This window comes from Scyliorhinus torazame, chromosome 10 (genome assembly GCF_047496885.1).
Source record: "Scyliorhinus torazame isolate Kashiwa2021f chromosome 10, sScyTor2.1, whole genome shotgun sequence".
NCBI classification, from domain to species: domain Eukaryota; kingdom Metazoa; phylum Chordata; class Chondrichthyes; order Carcharhiniformes; family Scyliorhinidae; genus Scyliorhinus; species Scyliorhinus torazame.
In genome coordinates this window covers 138,195,319-138,217,284 of record NC_092716.1, presented here as the reverse complement: position 1 = coordinate 138,217,284, position 21,966 = coordinate 138,195,319, and the positions used below count along the sequence as shown (strand labels likewise).

The 21,966-nt window shown below is 49.4% G+C and overlaps 1 protein-coding gene across 1 annotated transcript in view; it reads left to right on the top strand.

Annotated features, from left to right (window-relative positions):
* Positions 1 to 21,966, top strand: part of LOC140430255 (mucin-6-like) — a 58,138-nt gene that overhangs the window by 23,121 nt on the left and 13,051 nt on the right. Inside the window, exon 3 of the mRNA XM_072517681.1 lies at positions 331 to 487. Coding sequence (XP_072373782.1) covers positions 331 to 487 — 157 coding nt within the window. The remainder of the gene's footprint in view (positions 1 to 330; positions 488 to 21,966) is intronic.

Below are 21,966 nucleotides of genomic sequence, written 5' to 3'. Positions count from 1 at the left end.
AAGCATGAAATCTGATTTGATGATGGTGAAGTGGACAGAGGAGTGAATGTGATGGAAACAAGGCGCAGAATGTTTTGGGGGTGAGAGTTTCTGCCCTGTCACCAAAAAGGTTGATGGGAAACACATTCCTGCTGAGCATGGCTGACAGTTCTGTGGAGCATTAATCGGCTGGAGGCAGTACCTGCCAGCCAGTCTGATTTCCCACCCACCTTCTGTAAAATTGCTACTGGTTGCGGGTAGGCGCAAACATACTTTATACTTGCCTAATGTGAAATGACATTTGAGATTCTTTACATATTCCTTCTAATTTCCTTCTGACTTTGCTGACAGGTTTATCGAGTTCCATATTATGAAAGCTGTGTGCAGACCACGTGCGGTTGTGATATATTTGGAGACTGCGACTGTCTATGTGGTGCTATCGCAGTCTACGCTAAAGCCTGTTTAGATGCTGGTGTCTGCATTAACTGGCGAATCCTTGACTTCTGCCGTAAGTTCTTACATTTTGAAAGGAGTGATCTTCACACTGCAAACAGACCTCTGGGAAATTCCTCAGGAGTTTGCTGAAACTTCGGCAGAACCTTAGCATGAAGTCCATTTTTGGTTGATCAGCATAAAGTTGTGGAAATTTCCAATGTACAATTTTCTTTTTGAGCACTTGTTATAGCAAATGATCCAATAATAACTATGTACGCAATACATTTAATGTTTTTCATAGCTTCAGATTTTTATCTGCAACCGTGCTAACCACTGTGCTACTGTGATGCCCTTGGTATGGTAAATGTTTTAAATGGTTCTTACACATAGGAATTATTTATGTGCTGGATTGTACTCTTTTTTTTTTTTGCTTTCATGCCAATCAGCATCTTCAGCTGCTTCGTCAATGACCTTCCCTCCATTCTATGGTGAGAAGTGGGGATGTACACTGATGATTCCATATTCAATTCCAGTTACAACTCAAACAATGAAACACTCCATGCCTATAAGCAACAAGACTTGGACAATATTCAAGCTTCAGCTGACAAATGCCAGGTAACGTTTATGACACCACACCAAGGAGTGACCATCTCCAACAAGAGAGAGTCTAACCACATTCAGTGGCATCATCATCACTGAATTTCCTACTGTCAGCATTTCGGAGTCACCATTGGACCACCCAGATAAATACTATGATTACCAGAGCAACAGAGTCTGGGTATCCTGTCAAAACTCTCCAAAGCCTGTCCACCATCTACGAGGCACAAGTCAGGAATGTAAGCGGATACGCTGCACTTTACTGGTTGAGTGCACCAACACTGAAGATGATAAACAGGATCCAGGACAGAGTAGCCTGCTTGATTTCCATCCATCTACCATGTTAAACAATAATCCCCTACCACCACCACTGGCAGTAGAATGTCTTGAATATGCACTACAGCAATTCACCATGATTTTTTTGCCACTTATTCCAAATGCCTGACTTCTATCCCCTAGAACAGGGGCAACAGACATATGGGAACAGCCCCAAGTTCTTCTCCAAGTCACACACAATCATGACTTGAAAATTTACCTCTGCTAGGTGAAAATCCTGCAACTTCTTCCTGCATAGTACTTTATAGGGGCTGGTTTAGCACAGTGGGCTAAATAGCTGGCTTGCAGTGCAGAACAATGCCAGCAGCGCGGGTTCAATTCCTGTACCGGCCTCCCTGAACAGGCGCCGGAATGTGGTGACTGGGGGCTTTTCACAGTGACTTCATTGATGCCTACTTGTCATAGAATTTACAGTGCAGAAGGAGGCCATTCGGCCCATCGAGTCTGCACCGGCTCTTGGAAAGAGCACCCTACCCAAGGTCAACACCGCCACCCTATCCCCATAACCCAGTAACCCCACCCAACACTAAGGGCAATTTTGGACACTAAGGGCAATTTATCATGGCCAATCCACCTAACCTGCACATCTTTGGACTGTGGGAGGAAACCGGAGCACCCGGAGGAAACCCACACACACACGGGGATGATGTACAGACTCCGCACAGACAGTGACCCAAGCCGGAATCGAACCTGGGACCCTGGAGCTGTGAAGCAATTGTGCTATCCACAAGGCTACCGTGCTGCCCACTTGTGACAATAAGCGATTCTTATTGTGTGTACCTGCACCATGCAGTGGTTCAAGAACGCAAATGCAACACCACCTTCTCAAGGGCAATTAGGGATGAGCAATCCTTGCCAGTGATGCCCACATTCCTTGGATGAATTTCAAAAAATCTTGACAAATGCCACAGAATTTCAGAACGCTGAATTAGGTCACCCCTCCATTCATGTCTCTGCTAAAGTAAGCCAAAACAAATCCCACTCCTCTCCCCAAATCTTTATCGACATTTCTCTTAAAACATACAATGGTCTTTGCTTCAACCGCTTTGTCGAATAACTCTCTCAGTGGACATTTCCTCTACACTCCCTCAGTGACAATTTGAAATGGCTGACCCTTCATCACAAACTCCCCAACCAAGGAAACAGTCTTCCCATATTCAATACATTTAAGCATTCAATTTTAAAAGTTAGCATTAAATAAGATTGTTTTCTCCAGTGGAAAAAAACATTGCAAGTGTCTTGTATCAATTGCTTCTCCTGCCTGGTACTATCCCGGTGAATTTATGCAGCACATTCTCTGCATCTTTAGTGTTTTGTATATCACTCCAGTACTCTAACTGCGGCCTGACCATTGTATTGTACAAACTGATCACCAGCTCTTATATTCTACTCAATGCACCGTGATAAAATCCAAAGTACCTCTGACATTTTCATGGCTTTATCTACTGAGTCCGCAGCTGCCACGCGAGCATCCCGACCGGCAATACCAGGTTAGTTTCACGCCGTCGGGAACTCGGCCGGTCAGGGGTGGAGGATGCCGGAGCGGGCCTCTGGCAATGGGCCCCGACAGCGCGACGTACTCCATGGTAACTCCGCTTGCAATGCCCTGAGAGTCGCTGAACTGGCGCCGGGCCCTATTTCGGTGTCAAACTGGATTCTCCGCCCCGGCCGCGATTTCGGCGTCAGGGTGCGGAGAATCCAGCCCCAGGTCTTTTACTTCAAGTATTTTGTAGATTTCAATGAGATCACCTCTCATTCTTCAAAACTCTAGAGAATTCAGACCAGTTTCCCCATTCTCTCTTCATAAGATAGTCACGCCATCCTAGAACAAGCCTGGTGAACAGTTATTGCATTCCTTCTTGGCAATAATATCCTTTCAGAGACCAGGGGACCAAATCTGCAAACAGTACTGCAGGTGCAGACTAATTAAGCTCTACAATTAAAGCAAGACCTCACTACTCCTCTACTCAAATCCTCTTGCGATAAAAGCTGACATTCCATTAGCCTTCCTAATAGCTTGCTGCAACTGCATACTAGTCTTCAGTGACTCATAGACAAGGACACCCATATCCCTTTATACATCTACATTTCCCAATTTCTTACCATTAAGGAAATATTCTCCACATCGATTCATTCTACCAAAATGGATTACTGTGCATTTTTCCACATTATATTCCATCTGCCATGATCTTGCCCACTCACCAAGTATGTCCACATCCTCCAGTACCCGCTTTGCATCTTCCTCAGAACATACATTCCCACTTACCTTTGTATCGCCTGTGAACTTGGAAATATTACATTTGGTCACTGCATCCAAATCATTGATATATATTGTGATCAGCTGGGGCCCAAGTAGCAATCGTTGCAGTCATAGACTAGTCATAGTCTGCCAACACAAATAACCTGATTATTCCTACGCTCAGTTTTCTGCCTGTTAGTCAATCCTCAAACCATTATAGTATGTTGCCTCCTATCCCATGTGCTTTTATTTTGCTGAATAACCTTCTATGGGAGAGTTTACCAAAGCCTTCTGAAAGTCCAAATATACCGCATCATCAACTCTTTATCAATTTGTATAGTAACATCATCAAAAAAACTCCATCAAGATTATCAAACATGATTTCCCATTTGTAAATCCATGCTGACTGTGCCAATCACATCTTTTATAATATATTCTAGCATTTTCCTGACCACTAATGTAATGCGAACAGCTCTGTACTTCCCTATTTTTTTCTCCCCCTCCCTTCTTAAATAGTAAGGTAACATTTGCTATCTTTAATCTTCAGGAATCATTCCAGAATCTATAGAATTTTGGAAGATATTCATCAATGCACCCACTATCTCTTTCAAAACTCTGAGATGCATAATATCAGGTCCTGGGGACTTATTGTCCTTCATTCTCATTAACTTCTCCAATATCACCTTCTTGTCCTAATTTTCTTCAACTGCACATTCTCCCTAGTCTCTTAGATCAATCCATCTGAGAAAATCCCTGTATGTTCCTCCATGAAAACAGACACAAAGTAATCATTTTGTATCTCTGCCATGTCTTTATTCCCCATTATGAATTCTCCTAACTCTGTAATGGACCCACATTTGTGTACAAAAGCTTTTACAGTCCGTTTTATATGTTTTGCTAGATTGCATTCACATTCTGTTTTCCCTTTTATCAGTTTATTGGCCTTCCTTTGCTGTAATCTAAAAACTTCCCAATTCTCAGGTTTACTATTATATCTGGAAAATGTATAAGCCTTTTCTTTTAATCTTATACAATCCTTAACTTCATTTGTCAACCATGACCAGCCTTTTAGGGGGTTTTGCACCTGAAGGGATGTATCTGTGCTATAAGCGATGTGATAATTTTTTGAAAACTATCCATTGCTTATGCAGTCATATCTTTTAATGTATTTCCCCAATCCATCTCAGACAGTTTGTCCCTCATGCCTTCAGAATTTATGATGCGGAGGTGCCGGTGTCGGACTGGGGTGAGCACAGTAAGAAGTCTTCCAACACTAGGTTAAAGTCCAACAGGTTTGTTTCGGATCACTAGCTTTTGGAGCTTTGGGACTCACTTGATGAAAGAGCTGTGCTGTGCTCCGAAAGCTAGTGATTCGAAACAAACCTGTTGGACATTAACCTGGTGTTGTAAGACTTCTTACTGTTCATAATTCATGTTTCCCAACTTTAACACCCTGCCTTCAGATTGAACTTCCTCATTTTCAAACATAATGTTAAATTATTACTTTTTTTAGCCACTCATCCCAAAAGATTATTTTACAACTAGATGATTAATTAGGCCTTTCTCATTACATGACACCAGATCTTGAATAGCCTGTCCTCTAATTGGCTCATAGAATCCCTACAGTGCAGAAGAAGGCCATTCAGCCCACCAATCCCCCCGAAAGATTACCCCACCTAGCCCTAATACCCCGCCCCACCCCCGTAACCCCACCAACTCTTAGATACTAAAGCTCAATTTTGCATGGCCAATCCACCTAACCTGGGCAGCTTTGGAGTGTGGGAGGAAACCGAGCACCCGGAGGAAACCCATGCATACACAGGGAGAATGAGCAAACTTCACAGAGAGTTGCCCCAGGTTGGATTCTAACCCAGGTCCCTAGCGCTGTAAGACAGCAGTGCTAAACACTGTGCCACCATGCCGCACCTCAACAGACAGCTCGAGAAACCTTCCCCTAACACTGGTCTTCCTCAGCATTAGTGCTCACTTGGTTTAACCAGTCTATGTACGGATTGAAGTCATTCATAATCACAGTTTTGCCCATGGTGCATGCTTCCCTTATAATGCTATATCCCACATTGCCATTGCTGTTTGGGGCCCTATAAATAACTCCAACTAATACACACTTCCTCTTGTTGTTTCTTAGCTCCATCCAAACAGAGTCCACTCATTGTTCTTCCAATTTGAGATCCTTCCTTACTGCTGCACTGATCCATCCCTTATTATCATTGCAAATTCACCTCTTTTCCTTCTTTGTCTGTCATTCCTAAACGTTAAATATCCTTTAATGTTCTGTTCCCAGTCTTTGTCACTATGCAGCCATGATTTCATAATGGCAATTATATCATATCCATTTATCTCTCTTTGTGCCTTTACATCATTCACCTTGTTAATAAAACTTGGTTATTTTTATTCGGTGTGCACGCATTCAGATAGAGTGCCTTTAACTTTGTCTTTTTGACACCATTCCACATTCAAAACATACTCACTGCTTTACTTTGTTTCTCCTGCCTTATAGTCCCATTACTACTTTCTGTTACCAACATCACTTCCTTCCAATTTGGGTCACTTTTCATGTTCCCACCCCCAAACAAACTAGTTTAAAACCACCCCAATGGCACCCACAAATCTCTCTGAGAGTATATCTGTGCCAGTCCTGTGAAGATGTAGCCCGTCCATCGTGTACAGGTCCCACCTGCCCCAGAACTGGCCCAAATTTTTCCAATTCGTATTTAATTGACCAAGCCTCCTACTGTTATGGTCACTGGCACGTGAAGTTTGGAGTAATTCTGAGATTACTGCTCTCTAGATCCTGCTTTTTAATTTCCTTCCTAACTCCCTGAAATATGCTTCCAGAATCTCATCCCTTTTCCAATTTATGTCATTGGTATCAATTTGGACCACGACTTGCAGCTGATCATCCTGCCCTGCAGCCGTTCCATGATATCCTTGACTCTGGCACCAGGGAGGCAACATACGATCCTGGAGTCACATTTACTGTTGTAGAAATCCCTGATTATGGAATCCCCTATCACTAGTGTCCTTCCATCCTTGTTCCTCCACTGCACAGCTGAACTGCTCGTGGTGCCACAGGCCTGGCTCTGGCAGTCACCCATTCCCTCTCTGGCTGCACGTTTCCTTTTTAAAAAAATTTAAAGTGCCCAATTATTTTTTTCCAATGAAAGGGCAATTTGGTGTGGCCAATCCACCAAACCTGCACATCTTTGGGTTGTGGGGGGTGAAATCCACGCAGACACGAGGAGAATGTACATACTCCACACAGACAATGACCCAGGGCCGGGATCGAGCCCGGGTCCTCAGCGCCAGAGGCAGCAGTACTAGCCACTGCGCCACTTGCCGCCTTCTGGCTGCGGACTTCTGACCTGCTGCGTGACAACCTCCCTAAACATGATATCCACATAGTCCTCTGCCTTGTGGAAGCACAACAGTGACTCCAACTGCTGTTCATGTTCAGGACTTCACACATACCACTGGGTGTGCACTCCAGTTGGCCGAGCTGACCTTCCATTCCGTAACCTAAAAACTACTTATTACACTTAGCATAAGCAGAATGAGTAGAATAAATATTAGTAACCTTTAATTAAAAACAGGGGGAGTCCACACCGAATAAAAATAACCAAGTTTTATTAACAAGCGAGGTGCGTCCACTTCCAGGTAAACCCCTATCGGGTTTCTCTCTGGTCGGTACCTTACTGGCCAACTTTATGTACACTGAGTAATTGGGCTACCCCACCACTAGCAGGGAGCTCATACTCCGTAAGGGGCATGGATAGATAAGTATTCTCAATCTGTATGACTCGTGCAGCATATTACATAACCTATTATCATTATGCTAACTTTATCCTACCTTTGGTTAATTTATTAACTTATTTCACTTTGACTTGATTTAACTTTGCTTTCCAAATTTCTAGTGTTCCTTACTGAAAGCCAAGGAGCTACTTCTTTATAAATGATGCGTTTTTCTAGTTTCAGCTATTTAAATACAATGCCCAATAGCAGCCTCGCACCAACCAATCGGCTAATCATTTTACCGTGACATCACTCCTGCATTTAAAAAAAAACTCAGCCCACTGACCCAGTCGAGGTGTCCCTCACAGGTCCAGCTGTCTCTGCTCCAAGGAAGGTGAAGGGAAGAACCCCTTAAAGCAACCAATTAACTTGCATTTCTCTTGTGATGTTAAGCACTAGCTGCTGCTGACTACCTGGTCCGGTATCTTCCTTAAGCACTCTCCTGTAGATGGTGCTGACTGCCTGCTGCAGCGTTCTCCTCATACACTCTCCTGCAGGTGCTGCTGACGGCCTGTTCTGGTGTCCTCTCACTTTCTCCTCTAGGTGCTGCTAACTTCCTGTCCCGGTGTTCTCGTCTCACACTCTCCACTAGGTGCTCCTATCTGCCTGCCCCAGCGTTCTCCTCTTGCTCTCTCCTCCAGGTGCCGCTGACAGCCTGCCCATCATTCTCCTCTCACACTCTCCTCTGGGTATTACTGATTGCCTGCCCTGGTGCCCTCCTCTCGCACTCTCCTCCAAGTGCTGCTGGATGCCTGTCCTGGTGTTGTCCTCTTGCACTTTCCTCTAGGTGCTGCTGGCTGCCTGCCCCAGCGTCCTTCTCATGCACTCTCCTCTGGCTACTGCTGACTGCCTGTCCTGGTGCCTCCTTTCGCACTCTCTACTAGGTGCTGCTGACTGCCTGACCAGTGTCCTCCCCTCGCACTCTCCACTCTCATACCAGCATCAATGTAGGGACCAGGATTGTGAGTTTAACAATTCCAGATCTTTATTGTCGCCCATTTTCATTTGTTGTTCTTGATGCTAGCAATACAGACAGTTTCCTTGGGCTGTTCCTAGTTGCAATGAATATTAGAAAATTACATGATGATACCCGCTGTAATAATTGATATTTGTTGCATTTGCAAAGAGATCCAATTGCACCACATTTTTAGAGCATTACAGTTGTCGCTCTGATGCTGCATGTTTGCTTCTCTAATTGTTTCACTGATGCAGTGTACTTAACATATGAGAAAAGAGGTGGTAATCTCTGTGAAGGTACCAAATGTGGTAGTATGTATTGGGGGTCATGTTGAACTGGAAGCCCTAATGTCATTGGCTAACAGATCCCGGGTCCTGGTTGGCCGTTGACCTCTAGCTCCGCCCTGAAGGCGGTGTATAAGAAGCCGGAGTCTTCCCCCGCAGGCCAGTTTACTATCGAGCTGCGGGGGAACAGACACGCTTAATAAAGCCTCATCGACTTCACTCTATTCGTCTCACGGAGTCTTTGTGCGCTACAATTTATTAAGCGTGCCTAAAAAGGACTATGGAGCTCAGGATCATTCCGGAATGCCTGAGGATCAGCCCCCACGCAGTGAATGCGGCAGCAGCCTTCAAGCACTGGCAGACTTGCTTCGAGGCCTACCTCAGAACGACCACCGGCCGGGTCACAGAAGACCAAAAGCTGCAGGTCCTGCACTCGAGGGTGAGCACGGAGATCTTCTCCCTCATCGAAGACATGGAGGATTTCCAGACGGCGTTCGCAGCACTGAAAAGTCTCTATGTCCACCCAGTTAACCAAATCTACGCTCGCTACCAGCTCGCGACGAGACGGCAAGCTCCCGGAGAATCGATGGACGAATTCTACGCCGCGCTGCTGATTTTGGGACGAGCCTGCAGCTGCCCGTCGGTGAACGCAAACGAACACACGGACATGTTAATGCGCGATGCTTTTGTGGCAGGTATGCAATCCTCCCAAATCCGCCAAAGACTTCTAGAAAAAGAGTCGCTAGGACTCTCAGAGGCACGGGCCCTAGCAGCCTCCCTAGACGTGGCCACGTGTAATACCCGCGCCTACGGCCCCGACCGCGCGGCAGCCCATTGGGCCCCGTACGTACCCGTCGCGGCAAACCCCCTACCCCCCCCCCCCCGGACACCCCACAGGCTTGCGCGGTCCGAACGCCGAGTCGCACCTGGGGCGCCCACTGTTATTTCTGCGGCCAGGCGAAACACCCCCGACAGCCGCGCAGCTATCTGCAAAAGCTGCGGGAAAAAGGGCCATTACGCCGTTGTGTGCTGGTCCCGCGAGGTCGCCGCTGTCCCGGGAGAACAGGGAGCCCTGCAAGCCGTTTACGCGCCCCAACCCCCCCAGCACGCCATGTACGACCCGCAGGCGCAGCCGCTCTGGGTCCCGACCACCGCGGTCCCGGGAGAACAGGGAGCCCTGCACGCCGCTTACGCTCCCCAACCCCCCTCCCCGCAGCCCATGTATGACCCGCCGCCGGCGCTACCGCTTTGGGTCCCGGCCAACACTCTCCACGGAGAGGAGGGAGTTTTGCGCGTCCCTAACGCCCCCTAACCCCCACCCCGTGCCCCACGCCTGACCCGCCGGCGCCACCTACTTGGGCCCCGACCAACGCTGTCCCCGGTGAGGGAGCTCTGCGCGGTCCTAGCGCTCGCGGTCCTAGCGCTCGCGATCCTAGCGCTCCCCAGCCCCCCCAGCGTACCATGTGCGACCCACAGACGCCGCCATTTTGGGTCCCGGCCACCACGAGGGGAGATGGGGCGCCGCCATCTTGGACCGCCCCAGACCTGTACGACGCGTGGGGGCGGCCATTTTGTCCACCCCCGCCGCCATCTTGTGACCCCCAGCCACGTGCGATGTATGGGGGTGGCCATTTTGTCCATCCCCGACACCATCTTGGACGGCAACAACGGACCCCACTCCACTACTACAACCACGTCTCGCTTCAATTACGCTCGATCAAGCTCGGCCCCGGACACTCCAGACGACGACGACAACGGTGCTAATAAACGGCCACGAGACGCCATGCCTAGTCGACTCCGGGAGCACGGAGAGCTTTATACACCCCGACACGGTAAGACGCTGTTCCTTGACCACCTATCCCAGCGCACAAAAGATTTCCCTAGCTGCAGGATCCCACTCCGTACAGATCCAGGGATTCTGCATAGTTACCCTAACGGTGCAGGGGAGGGAGTTCAAAAACTACAAACTAAACGTCCTTCCCCAACTCTGTGCCCCCACCTTGCTGGGATTAGATTTCCAATGCAATCTACAGAGCCTTATGTTCAAATTCGGCGGCCCAATACCCCCACTCACTATGTGTGGCCTCGCAACCCTCAAGGTGCAACCCCCATCCTTGTTTGCGAACCTCACCCCGGATTGCAAACCCGTCGCCACTAGGAGCAGACGGTACAGCGCCCAGGACCGGACCTTCATTCGGTCCGAAGTCCAGCGGCTACTAAAGGAGGGCATAATCCAGGCCAGCAATAGTCCCTGGAGAGCGCAGGTGGTAGTAGTGAAGACAGGGGAGAAACAAAGGATGGTCATTGACTATAGCCAGACTATCAACAGGTACACACAACTAGACGCGTACCCTCTCCCCCGCATATCCGACATGGTCAACCGGATTGCCCAATATAAAGTCTTCTCCACCGTGGACCTCAAGTCCGCCTACCATCAGCTCCCCATCCGCCCAAGTGACCGCAAGTACACAGCCTTCGAGGCAGACGGGCGATTATACCATTTCCTACGGGTCCCTTTTGGCGTCACAAACGGGGTCACGGTCTTCCAACGGGAGATGGACCGAATGGTTGATCAACATGGGTTGCGGGCCACGTTCCCGTATCTCGACAATGTAACCATCTGCGGCCATGATCAGCAGGACCACGACGCCAACCTCCAAAAATTCCTCCAGACCGCCAAAGCCTTGAACCTCACGTACAACGAGGACAAGTGCGTTTTTAGCACCGACCGGCTAGCCATTCTGGGCTACGTAGTGCGCAATGGGATAATAGGCCCCGACGCCGAACGTATGCGCGCACTCATGGAATTTCCCCTCCCGCACTGCCCAAAAGCCCTGAAACGCTGCCTGGGGTTCTTTTCATACTACGCCCAGTGGGTCCCCCAGTACGCAGACAAGGCCCGCCCCCTAATACAGACCACGACCTTCCCTCTGTCGACAGAGGCTTGCCAGGCCTTCAGCCGCATCAAAGCGGATATCGCAAAGGCCACGATGCGCGCCATCGACGAGTCCCTCCCCTTCCAGGTCGAGAGCGACGCCTCCGACGTAGCTCTAGCGGCCACCCTTAACCAAGCGGGCAGACCCGTGGCCTTTTTCTCCCGGACCCTCCACGCCTCAGAAATCCGCCACTCTTCAGTAGAAAAGGAAGCCCAAGCCATAGTGGAAGCTGTGCGACATTGGAGGCATTACCTGGCCGGCAGGAGATTCACTCTCCTCACTGACCAACGCTCGGTAGCCTTCATGTTCGATAATGCACAGCGGGGCAAAATCAAAAACGACAAGATCTTAAGGTGGAGGATCGAGCTCTCCACCTTCAACTATGAGATTTTGTATCGTCCCGGAAAGCTGAACGAGCCGTCCGATGCCCTATCCCGCGGCACATGTGCCAACGCACAAATTAACCGCCTCCAAACCCTCCACGAGGACCTCTGCCACCCGGGGGTCACTCGGTTTTACCACTTCATCAAGTCCCGCAATCTCCCATACTCTTTAGAGGAGGTCCGTACAGTCACAAGGGACTGCCACATCTGCGCGGAATGCAAGCCGCATTTTTTCAGGCCGGATGGAGCGCACCTGATTAAGGCTTCCCGCCCCTTTGAACGCCTCAGTCTCGATTTCAAAGGGCCCCTCCCCTCCACCGACCGTAACGCATATTTTCTTAATGTGGTGGACGAATACTCCCGCTTCCCTTTTGCCATTCCCTGTTCTGACATGACCGCGGCCACAGTCATTAAAGCCCTGAACACCATCTTCACACTGTTCGGTTACCCCGCATACGTCCACAGCGACAGGGGGTCCTCTTTCATGAGTGACGAGCTGCGCCAGTTCCTGCTCAGCAAGGGCATAGCCTCAAGCAGGACGACCAGCTACAACCCCCGGGGGAACGGGCAAGTAGAGAGGGAGAACGGCACGGTCTGGAAGGCCGTCCTACTGGCCCTACGGTCCAGGGACCTCCCAGTTTCACGGTGGCAGGAGGTCCTCTGGGACGCTGTCCACTCCATCCGGTCGTTATTATGTACGAGCACTAATCAAACGCCTCATGAGTGCCTCCTTGTTTTCCCTAGGAGGTCCTCCTCTGGAACGTCGCTGCCGACCTGGCTGGCGGCCCCAGGACCCATCCTGCTCCGAAAGCATGTGCGGGCACATAAGGCGGACCCGTTGGTCGAAAGGGTTCACCTCCTCCACGCGAACCCCCAGTACGCCTACATGGAGTACCCCGACGGCCGACAGGACACGGTCTCCCTGCGGGATCTGGCGCCCGCCGGCAACACGCACACCCCCCCGACACCATCAACCCAACCCCCCCCCTTCCTGCCACCGCCGCACCCCGCGACCGCCCCCTTCCCAGGAGGATCGGTTCCCCTCCCCTCAGCACCGACCAAGAATAAAGCCCAAGCTGAAACCGTAAGGCTCCTGGAGGCGACAACACCGGTACAAGCACCACCACCACCGGGGCCGAGGCGATCGACACGGACGACCAGACCACCCGACCGACTCGTGGCGTCGATCTAAAACTAAATATGGACTTTTCACAAAAACATTTTGCTTTTCTTCCTATACCCTCTGTAAATAGTTGCAACAGGACAAAATTATACAATACTGTATTGCCATGTGAATGTTTTTTTTTCCTCCCAGGACCAGCCCTGTAAACCCTTACTCCCATACGAAGCATCACCCCGCCGGGTTCATTTTTGACAAGGGGTGAATGTGGTAGTATGTATTGGGGGTCATGTGGGACTGGAAGCCCTAATGTCATTGGCTGACAGATCCCGGGTCCTGGTTGGCCGTTGACCTCTAGCTCCGCCCTGAAGGCGGAGTATAAGAAGCCGGAGTCTTCCCCCGCAGGCCAGTTTACTATCGAGCTGCGGGGGAACAGACACGCTTAATAAAGCCTCATCGACTTCACTCTATTCGTCTCACGGAGTCTTTGTGCGCTACACCAAACTGTGTGTACCTAGAACCCATATTCGATGGTGGCAAAGTCATGTCAGGTGGAGGTCCTCCATTTACATGCAAGTGGTGTAAAATATATCACTGGTAGCCTTTCTCAAAGCTGTCCTTGTTCCCAGTTCCATTTCATTTTTCATCTCATCCGATACCTTAACAAGGAGCATTTTCTCTTCCTTTCAAATGTAAGTTCCAGCAACTTATGAATACCATTGCCCATAATGGAGACCCTCCACACCTTCCTGTCCCTCTGACCTCACTCCTTCTTCTAATCAAGTAGCACTTGCTGAGTATTCATTATACCCTCTGATCTCGATGATGATAAACATTCTGTGCTCAGCAAAGAACTAAGTTTCATCCCCTTACGTCTTCACCGCAACAAATTTTGGGCTCAGCATGATGCTGAAGTCTTCTGTCGCCTTCATCTCCATGTCAAACCACCCTCCCACAGATGTTTTCAAGCGCCCCCAGTTTTCTCTCTACCTGGATCTCTCCCTCTGACCTCCAACCTGCTCTTAATCTTTACATTGAGAAATGTCAGCATGACCTTGGTCATCTTAATTTATCTGCTCCTCTTATCCATTCCAACCTGTCTCCTTTGAACTTGCTGCACTCCGTTCTCTCAAGTCTAACCCTGTCTTTGTTATCATACTTTTCAACAATGGTGTGTGGTGGTATGCCTGTAGATAATATTACATTTACTCAGCAGTGTGACCTCCCACTAGCAGGTGACTTCTTACCACCAGCAGAAGGTTGTAAGGTGTACATGAGGACACTCACACATAAGGTATTTGCAAGAGAGTCTAATGTAACTTTATGATAAATTGGTTGTATCTGATCGTTACCTTACCACGTGTACATTAATAAGTCCAAGGGCATCATTCTCCGCCGGCGGGAGTCTCCGTTTTGCCGGCGCCCGGGGGTTTCCTGACGGCGTGGGGCTGCCCCACAATGGGAAACCCCATTGACCGGCCGGTGTAACGGAGCATCCGGCCGGCGGGTCGGGGCAGAAATGTGGCGGGGCGGGATGGAGAATTTCGCTCCTGGTTCTGGCTAAGTCATCAACAGTTCTATAGATTCATTGCGCGATATGAACACGGAACACAACATGGTACAAGAGTGCTGAGGATTTGAGGGTAATGTCGGAAGAGACAAAGTTAAAATCGACTGAAGAACTGACCTAGTGGACTGCGAACATTGGCGACTCAGCGCAATAGAAGATACTGAAATTCGAGATGGAAGATTTGAAAGCACCCCACCAACTTCAAGTAGATTGGATTGGATTGGTTTTTCGTCACGTGTACCGTGGTACAGTGAAAAGTATTTTTCTGCGAGCAGCTCAACAGATCATTAAGTACATGAACAGAAAATAAAATAAAAAGTAAATACATAATAGGGCAACAAAAGGTACACAATGTGAATACATAAACACCAGCATCGGGTGAAGCATACATGGGTGTATTGTTAATCAGGTCAGTCCATAAGAGGGTCAATTAGGAGTCTGGTAATAGTGGGGAAGAAGCTGTGTTTGATTCTGTTCGTGCGTGTTCTCAGACTTTTGTATCTCCTGCCTGATGGAAGAAGTTGGAAGAATAAGTAAACAGGGTGTGAGGGGCCTTTGGTTATGCTGCCCGCTTTCCCCAGGCAGCGGGAGGTGTAAATGGAATCGGGTAATGTAGACGAAAACTGGTGTGTCTTCAAGCATCAGTTTAAGCTCTATGTTTCGGCCCTTGGTCTGCATTGCTGCCCATGGCAGTGGGGCCACAAGCAATTGAAATATATAATATTTTGCTTTTGATAGTGGTGAGGACAGCAAGAGATATGATGAAGTCATTGGGTACTATGATCGACATTGCTCCCCCAAAATGAATGAGACATTTGAGAGATACATGTACCGTATGCGTACCCAGAAACCTTGCGAATCTTTTGACAGTTTCGTCACTGACTTGAGGCTGAAGGCAAAATCTGTAATTTCAGTAGCCTGAAATCTTCTATGATCTGCGACCAAATTGTGTTTGGTATATCAAATGATAAGCTACGTGAGAGGTTGCTGCAGGAAGAAGATTTGATATTGGAACAAGCAATAAAGGTTTGTCATGTGAGTGAGTTAGCTGCACAGCCAATCAGCACAATTCAGCTTGAAGCAGTTTGGCACCAACATAGAGGAAGATGCCAGCACCATTAGCACTGCGACGCACATCATAAAGAAACATGGTCTCAGTGTGGGAGGCCATTTTAAGCGGCCGACAGGAACCACCATTTTATGTCAGAAATGTGGCAATTGACATGGCCCATGGCAATGTCCGGCTTTGGAAAAATCTGTTCCAGGTGCGACCATATTGGCCATTTTGCAAAACAGTGTTTTTTGCGTTCTGCAGTGGACCAGGAGGAATTGATCAATGCAGTTAACGAGATGACCTTTGATGAATTATTTTTTGTGGATCTCATCTCAACCATGAACATGATGAGTCCGAAAACAAAAAAGGAAGAAGTTTTGATGACCAATTGGAACAACAGTTCTAACCCAGTTGATACCATCGAAAGTAGATGGACCATTCCAGTGATGTTAAACAACATGCTGATAAAGTGCAAACGTGATACGGGAGCGAAGGCAAACCTCCTGAGTTGGGTGATCTGCACGGCCTGTGAGTTTCGCCAAAAGCTGTAATCCGGCCAAGAACGCTGGTCAACTACAGGGGATTTGATGTTGATTTGATTTATTTATTGTCACATGTACCGAAGAACAGTGAAAGTATTTTTCTGCGGCCAAGGAAACCTACACAGTATGTACACAGTAGACAAAAAAAGGTAGATAGATACAGTGAATGCGAAAAAGTACACAGTACATCGTCAAATAAGTAATTGGTTACAGTATGGAACAAGGACAATATAAAAGCAAATACGACATAAGCAAGAGCAGCATAGAGCATCATGAATAGTGTCTTATAGGGAACAGATCACTTCGAGGGAGAGTCGTTGAGGAGTCTGGTAACTGGGGGGAAGAAGAAGAAATGAGTTTTAGACATTGAGGGAATGTGTCCTGAAAGCTTGGACAATAGAAGACATGTTGTACCATTCTCCATTGTGGACACGAAACGTGAATCCATCCTAGGAGCAGATGTGTGTGAGACCCCGAACCTGGTGGAACGGCTGTACATCCCAGTCAGCAAGTTGACAAAAAGTTACAGCGTTTCGCAATCCAATACAGTGGTGAAATTATCTGATGAGATACGAGCTAGTGAAAGTGGAGGAAGATCAGCCAGGGACAGAAAGCAAGAATCCGAAAGACACTGCAGAGGTCTGGTTAAACGTCTTGAAGAATGAGGATATGCTCAGAGGCATGATACAGAGGCATGATGAGCCCATTTTGAAGTATCTACAGGACGTTGTAATATATTTTTCGGATCCTGGACAGCCAATGGGCTTCACTCTGGAGTTCAAATTTGAAGCAAATGAGTACTTCACGAATGCAGTGCTGGTAAAAACGTACCAGATGAAGACCTGCCTGATGGGGCAGGCTTCTTCGTCTTTACAATTACTGGGTGCACAGGCTGCCACATCCACTGGAAGAGCGAAACAAATGTCACGAGGAAAACCATTAGACTGAACCAGTCACATGCGGGTTGGCCTACGCGTAAAGCAATCATGAAAACTGTACTAAAAAAGTATTTTCAATTTCTCCACTACTCCTGAGGTTCCGAAACGTGGAGTGTTAGATGGAAGCTCCGCACAAGACTCGCTACTGATTTAAAAATAGGTCAATTCCTGCATGAGCACATTCTTCTACGAGCAGTGTCATACTTCCCAGAAGATGATGATGATGAGTGCGAAGATATTTATGATGAGTGCGAAGATAGCGATGATGAGTTCAAGAAAGATATTGATGATGATGAGTAGGAAGATATGTATGATGACTTCAAAGATGATGCGGAACGCAAAGACGTGGAAGGTGAGCCAGATGAAGATGAATATGAAATGTTCGTAAATCTATTTTGCAGGAGCATGACGGGTTTGATGAAGAGTCCCAAGAAGTGCTGCTCCGATGGTTTGGAGGGAATGACGAGGTGATCACAAGGGACACCCAGACCGCGCTGGACACTGAAAATGGCGAGAGCTCTGAGATGGCGCATTCCAAGATAAAAAGTGAGATCGCAGTGGCTGATACCTCGGATGAACAGCTCTTTACTAAGCTGGTAACAGAATACATTGTACCAATCTTGGAGAAGCTTGTTCCAGAGGCATATGGTGAATCGTCTCAGGCCTCTGAAATGGTTCCGGTAATCTACTCCCTGCTACTCGAGGTTACCGGAAGATGAGTAATGAGGCACTGATGACTATATCGCTATGCAGCTCGTCGGATCACACATATATACCAGAGCAAGACCAGGATGATCCATCACCTGGATCGTCAGGGCCAGAGAGCATTTGTATCATCATTTCCAGTGAGGAGGAGCCATTAATCGTTATTTCAACAAGCCAAGAAGGGACAACACCTGATGTTATAGATTTTACTTCCACCAGGCACCACCCTCCAGATGACGGTGCAGATGAGGGTGAAAAATTGGGCATGGCTACATAATCCCATGGAGACACACTGGCGCCACAGGTCCCAACTGAGGATCTGCACACTTCTATACACAGGGTGCAAACCAGCACTGAAATAGTGGTTGCCAAACCCAAACATAAAAAGAAAAGAATTTGTCACATGATTGTTAAAACAAAAAAGAAGAAGAGGAGACGAGTGGGAGCTAGCGCATCCCACTGAGATAAAAAAAAGAGATGCTGATGCTGTGATTGACAAGCCAGAGACAAAAGAGACACAGAACATACAACAAAGCAGCAGTGTTGTGGGAAGAAATGGATAAATAAGAAGCTGGTGACGCACGTGTGGCCATTAAGGAGACATGCCTTCAAAGAATTTGAAGTAAGAGACCGGCACGCAAACCCGTCTTCGAAAAGGCTCGCAACAGCCCAGGTGATCACAGGAGAAATCCCGTGAGGGAGGCACAATTAGCTGGGCGATAGGGACAGACACTGACCAGGCATAACCCTAGTTAAATCTGTTTATATTGTTTATGCATATTACAAATGTATAAAGTAAAGATAGTAATCATGTTTGTACACAAACATCAATATCTCCGAAGGAAGGAGGATGTGGTGATATGCCTGCAGATAATATTACACGTACTCAGCAGTGTGACCTCCCACCAGCAGGTGGCCATGTCCTCAGCAGTGTGACCTCCTACTAGCAGGTGGCGTCAGATATAAGTCAGGTGACATCCGGTCAATAGAAGAAGGTTGTCAGGCCGACATGAGGACAATCGCACATAAGGGTAGTTGCAGGAGAGTCTAATGTAACTCAATGATAACTGGTCTGTATCTGATTGTTACCTTACCATTTGTACATCAAAAAATTCTAGTCCTGGCTAAATCACCAGCAGTTCTGTAGATTCATTGCTAGACAAGAACACGGAACACAACAGGGTGGGGTTGTCTGGCGCACTGAGCTCTACTCCGCAGAGGCTGAATGCAAACTCTCAGTCACTTCCTCCTACCTCCCCCTGGACCACAACCCCTGCACCGAACATAAGGCCACCGATTCCAGGATAGTCACTGACCTCATCACCTCTGGTTATCTTCCATCCACAGCCTCCAACCTCATAGTCCTCCAACCCTACACAGCCCGCTTCTTCCTCCTTCCCAAATCTACAAACAGGGCTGCACTGGCTGATCTATCATAGCAGCCAGTTCCTACCCCATTAAACTAATTTCTTTGTCTCTTGACTCCATTCTCACTCCTCTTGTTCAGTTACTTCCCATTCTTCCAGTTTCTACGCTTCTATTCTGATGATGCCACATTCAAAAACAGCTTCTGAAATGTCTGCCTTTTGCTCAACCGATGTTTCCCCCCAACTGTAGTTGACATGGCAATCAACCATGTCAAACCCATCTCCTGTATCTCTGCCCTCACTCCTTCCCCTTCCTCCCAGAACATGACAGGGTCCATCTGTCCTTACTTTTCAGCTTACCAGCCTCTGCATTCAAAGGATCATCCTCCGCCATTTCTCCAACCTCCAGCATGATGCCGCCACTAAACATATCTTCTCCTCACCACCCTCACCACCACCTATGATGGCGCCGGAGTGAGGCAACCTCTTGCAAGCTGTGTCCAGCATACCCTCTAAATCTATCTTTTAATCTCATTGTCTATGATTGTAACAGTCTCTCCTTCCTTCCCTATGTACGATATGCGTTGTTTGTACAGCATGCAAGAAAAAATGGGCTGGATTCTTCGTGACATCACCCCAAAATCGCGAAATGCGATCGGCCGGAGAATCGGATCCACACGGAAAACGGGCTTGACGCCGGTTTTGTGCCGATTCGGCATTCTTCAGACCCCCCAACTCGACAAAATCGTGGCGCTTGCCGCTCGGCCCGGACGTACAGTACGCATCTCATTATCTGCCCTGACGACTGGTTCTCTGGGGCCTCAGCGATTCTGCGCTCCAGCCAATTTCCCGACGGTGTGTTTCTAATGTGCAATCAAAAATCGTGATGCCGACGTGCTGGCTGAGGTGGCTGCGAGAGGAGGTAGGAGTTGGCGTTGGGGGGGGGGGGGGACCGCGGGCTCCCGTATCAGACACCGGCCGTGCTTTCTGCGGGGTTTGGGGGGGGGGAGGGCGCGCTGCCAGGGATGGGGGGGGGGGGGAACAGGCTGAGCAGCCGCGGAGCCCCTGACAGGACAGGGGCGGTGCTCGCGCAAGGAATGCCATTACAGCAGCCATCTTGCTGGCCATCCATCCCGGCCCCTGGGTGCAGAGAAAACGGCCGTAGGAGTGGGTGCCCCCCCATCCCGGGCCACCCCCCCCTCCGGCCATCTCCCCCCCCCCCCCCCCCCCCCCGCCCCCCACCCTGGCCACCCCCTCCCCGGCCATCCTACTCAACCAGCGACACCCACCAGGGCCACACCAACGGCAGCCCTCAGTGAGGGCAGTGCCTTCAAACGATGGCACTGGCAGCAGGGACGGGTGCCAGGACCGCGAGCACCGACAGGGCCGGGGGGCAGGTGTGGCTGAGGCGCGCGGTGACAACCGGGGCCACCGTGCAGCCCACGGTACCTGGTTGGGCATGGACGTATGCGCCATGGTAACATATTTTCCTCTCAACCCCTGCAGATAATTATGTTCGTTCATCAACCAACGATGTTGGTTGCCGAGGCGATGGCCGCTGCCTTGCATGCAGCCCTGTGGCAGCGTGAACGGGGGCGGCTCAGAGAGGAGAAGGAGGCTGCAGCAGAGGAACAGGCTGCAGAGGGGCAGGTGGCAGCCGCTCAGGGGCCGGCCGCCCAACAGGCCGAGGAGGAGGAGGAGGTGGTGCCAAAGAGGCACCAGATGAGGCCAGCGTCGACCGCGACTGCATGTCCTTTCAGGACCTCCCGGAACGGGCATGCAGACGGAGACTGCAGATGAGCCGGGAGATAGCGTGACACATCTGCCAGCTGATGGCACACCTGGCAGCACATTGGAATGGGGGAGGACACCCGCTACCGGTGGCCGTCAATGTGACGGTGGCGCTGAACTTCTACGCGATGGGGTCTTTCCAGTCGGCGAGTGGGGACCTGTCTGGCATCTCACAGGCATCGGCGCACAGGTGCATCCATGCCATCACGGATGCCTTGTATGCCTTTGCGGATCGATACATCCAGTACCCTGTGGATTCCACCACCCGGATACCCGGGCAGCGGGCTTCGCTGCCATCGCCGGGATGCCCCGGGTCCAGGGGGTAATTGATGCGGTGCATGTCGCCCTACGGCCACTGACAGAGAACAGGCCGCTGTTCACCAACCAAAAGGGGTACCACTCCATGAAAGTTCAGGTGGTCTGTGACCACCAGATGAGGATACTGCATGTCTGCATTCGGTACCCGGGCAGTGTACATGGCTCGTTCGTTTTGGCACAGTCTGTGATCCCCGACATGTTTGAGGGACACTCCCGCCCCGGCTGCGGGGCTGGGTTCTGGGGACAGCGGTTACCCATTGCGGTCGTGGCTGATGACGCCTATACAGAGGCCACAGACAAACGCGGAGCATCGCTATAATGATGCCCATTGTGCGATTAAGGTTGTTGTCGAGAGGTGATTCTGGGTCCTGAAGATGCGCTTCAGGTGCCTGGAGCGCTCTGGAGGGGCCCTCCCGTACGAGGCCAGGAGGCTGGCCGCTTCAGTGTGGTCTGCTGCGTCCTCCACAATATAGCCCAGCAGAGGGGCGATGTGCTGGAGGAGGATGAAGAGGAAGGACAGGCCTTGTCAGACCAGGAGGATGAGGGGGACAATAACATGGAGACGTGGGGCTGGGCCAGGCACGGGAGTCCGCACATCGCCAGG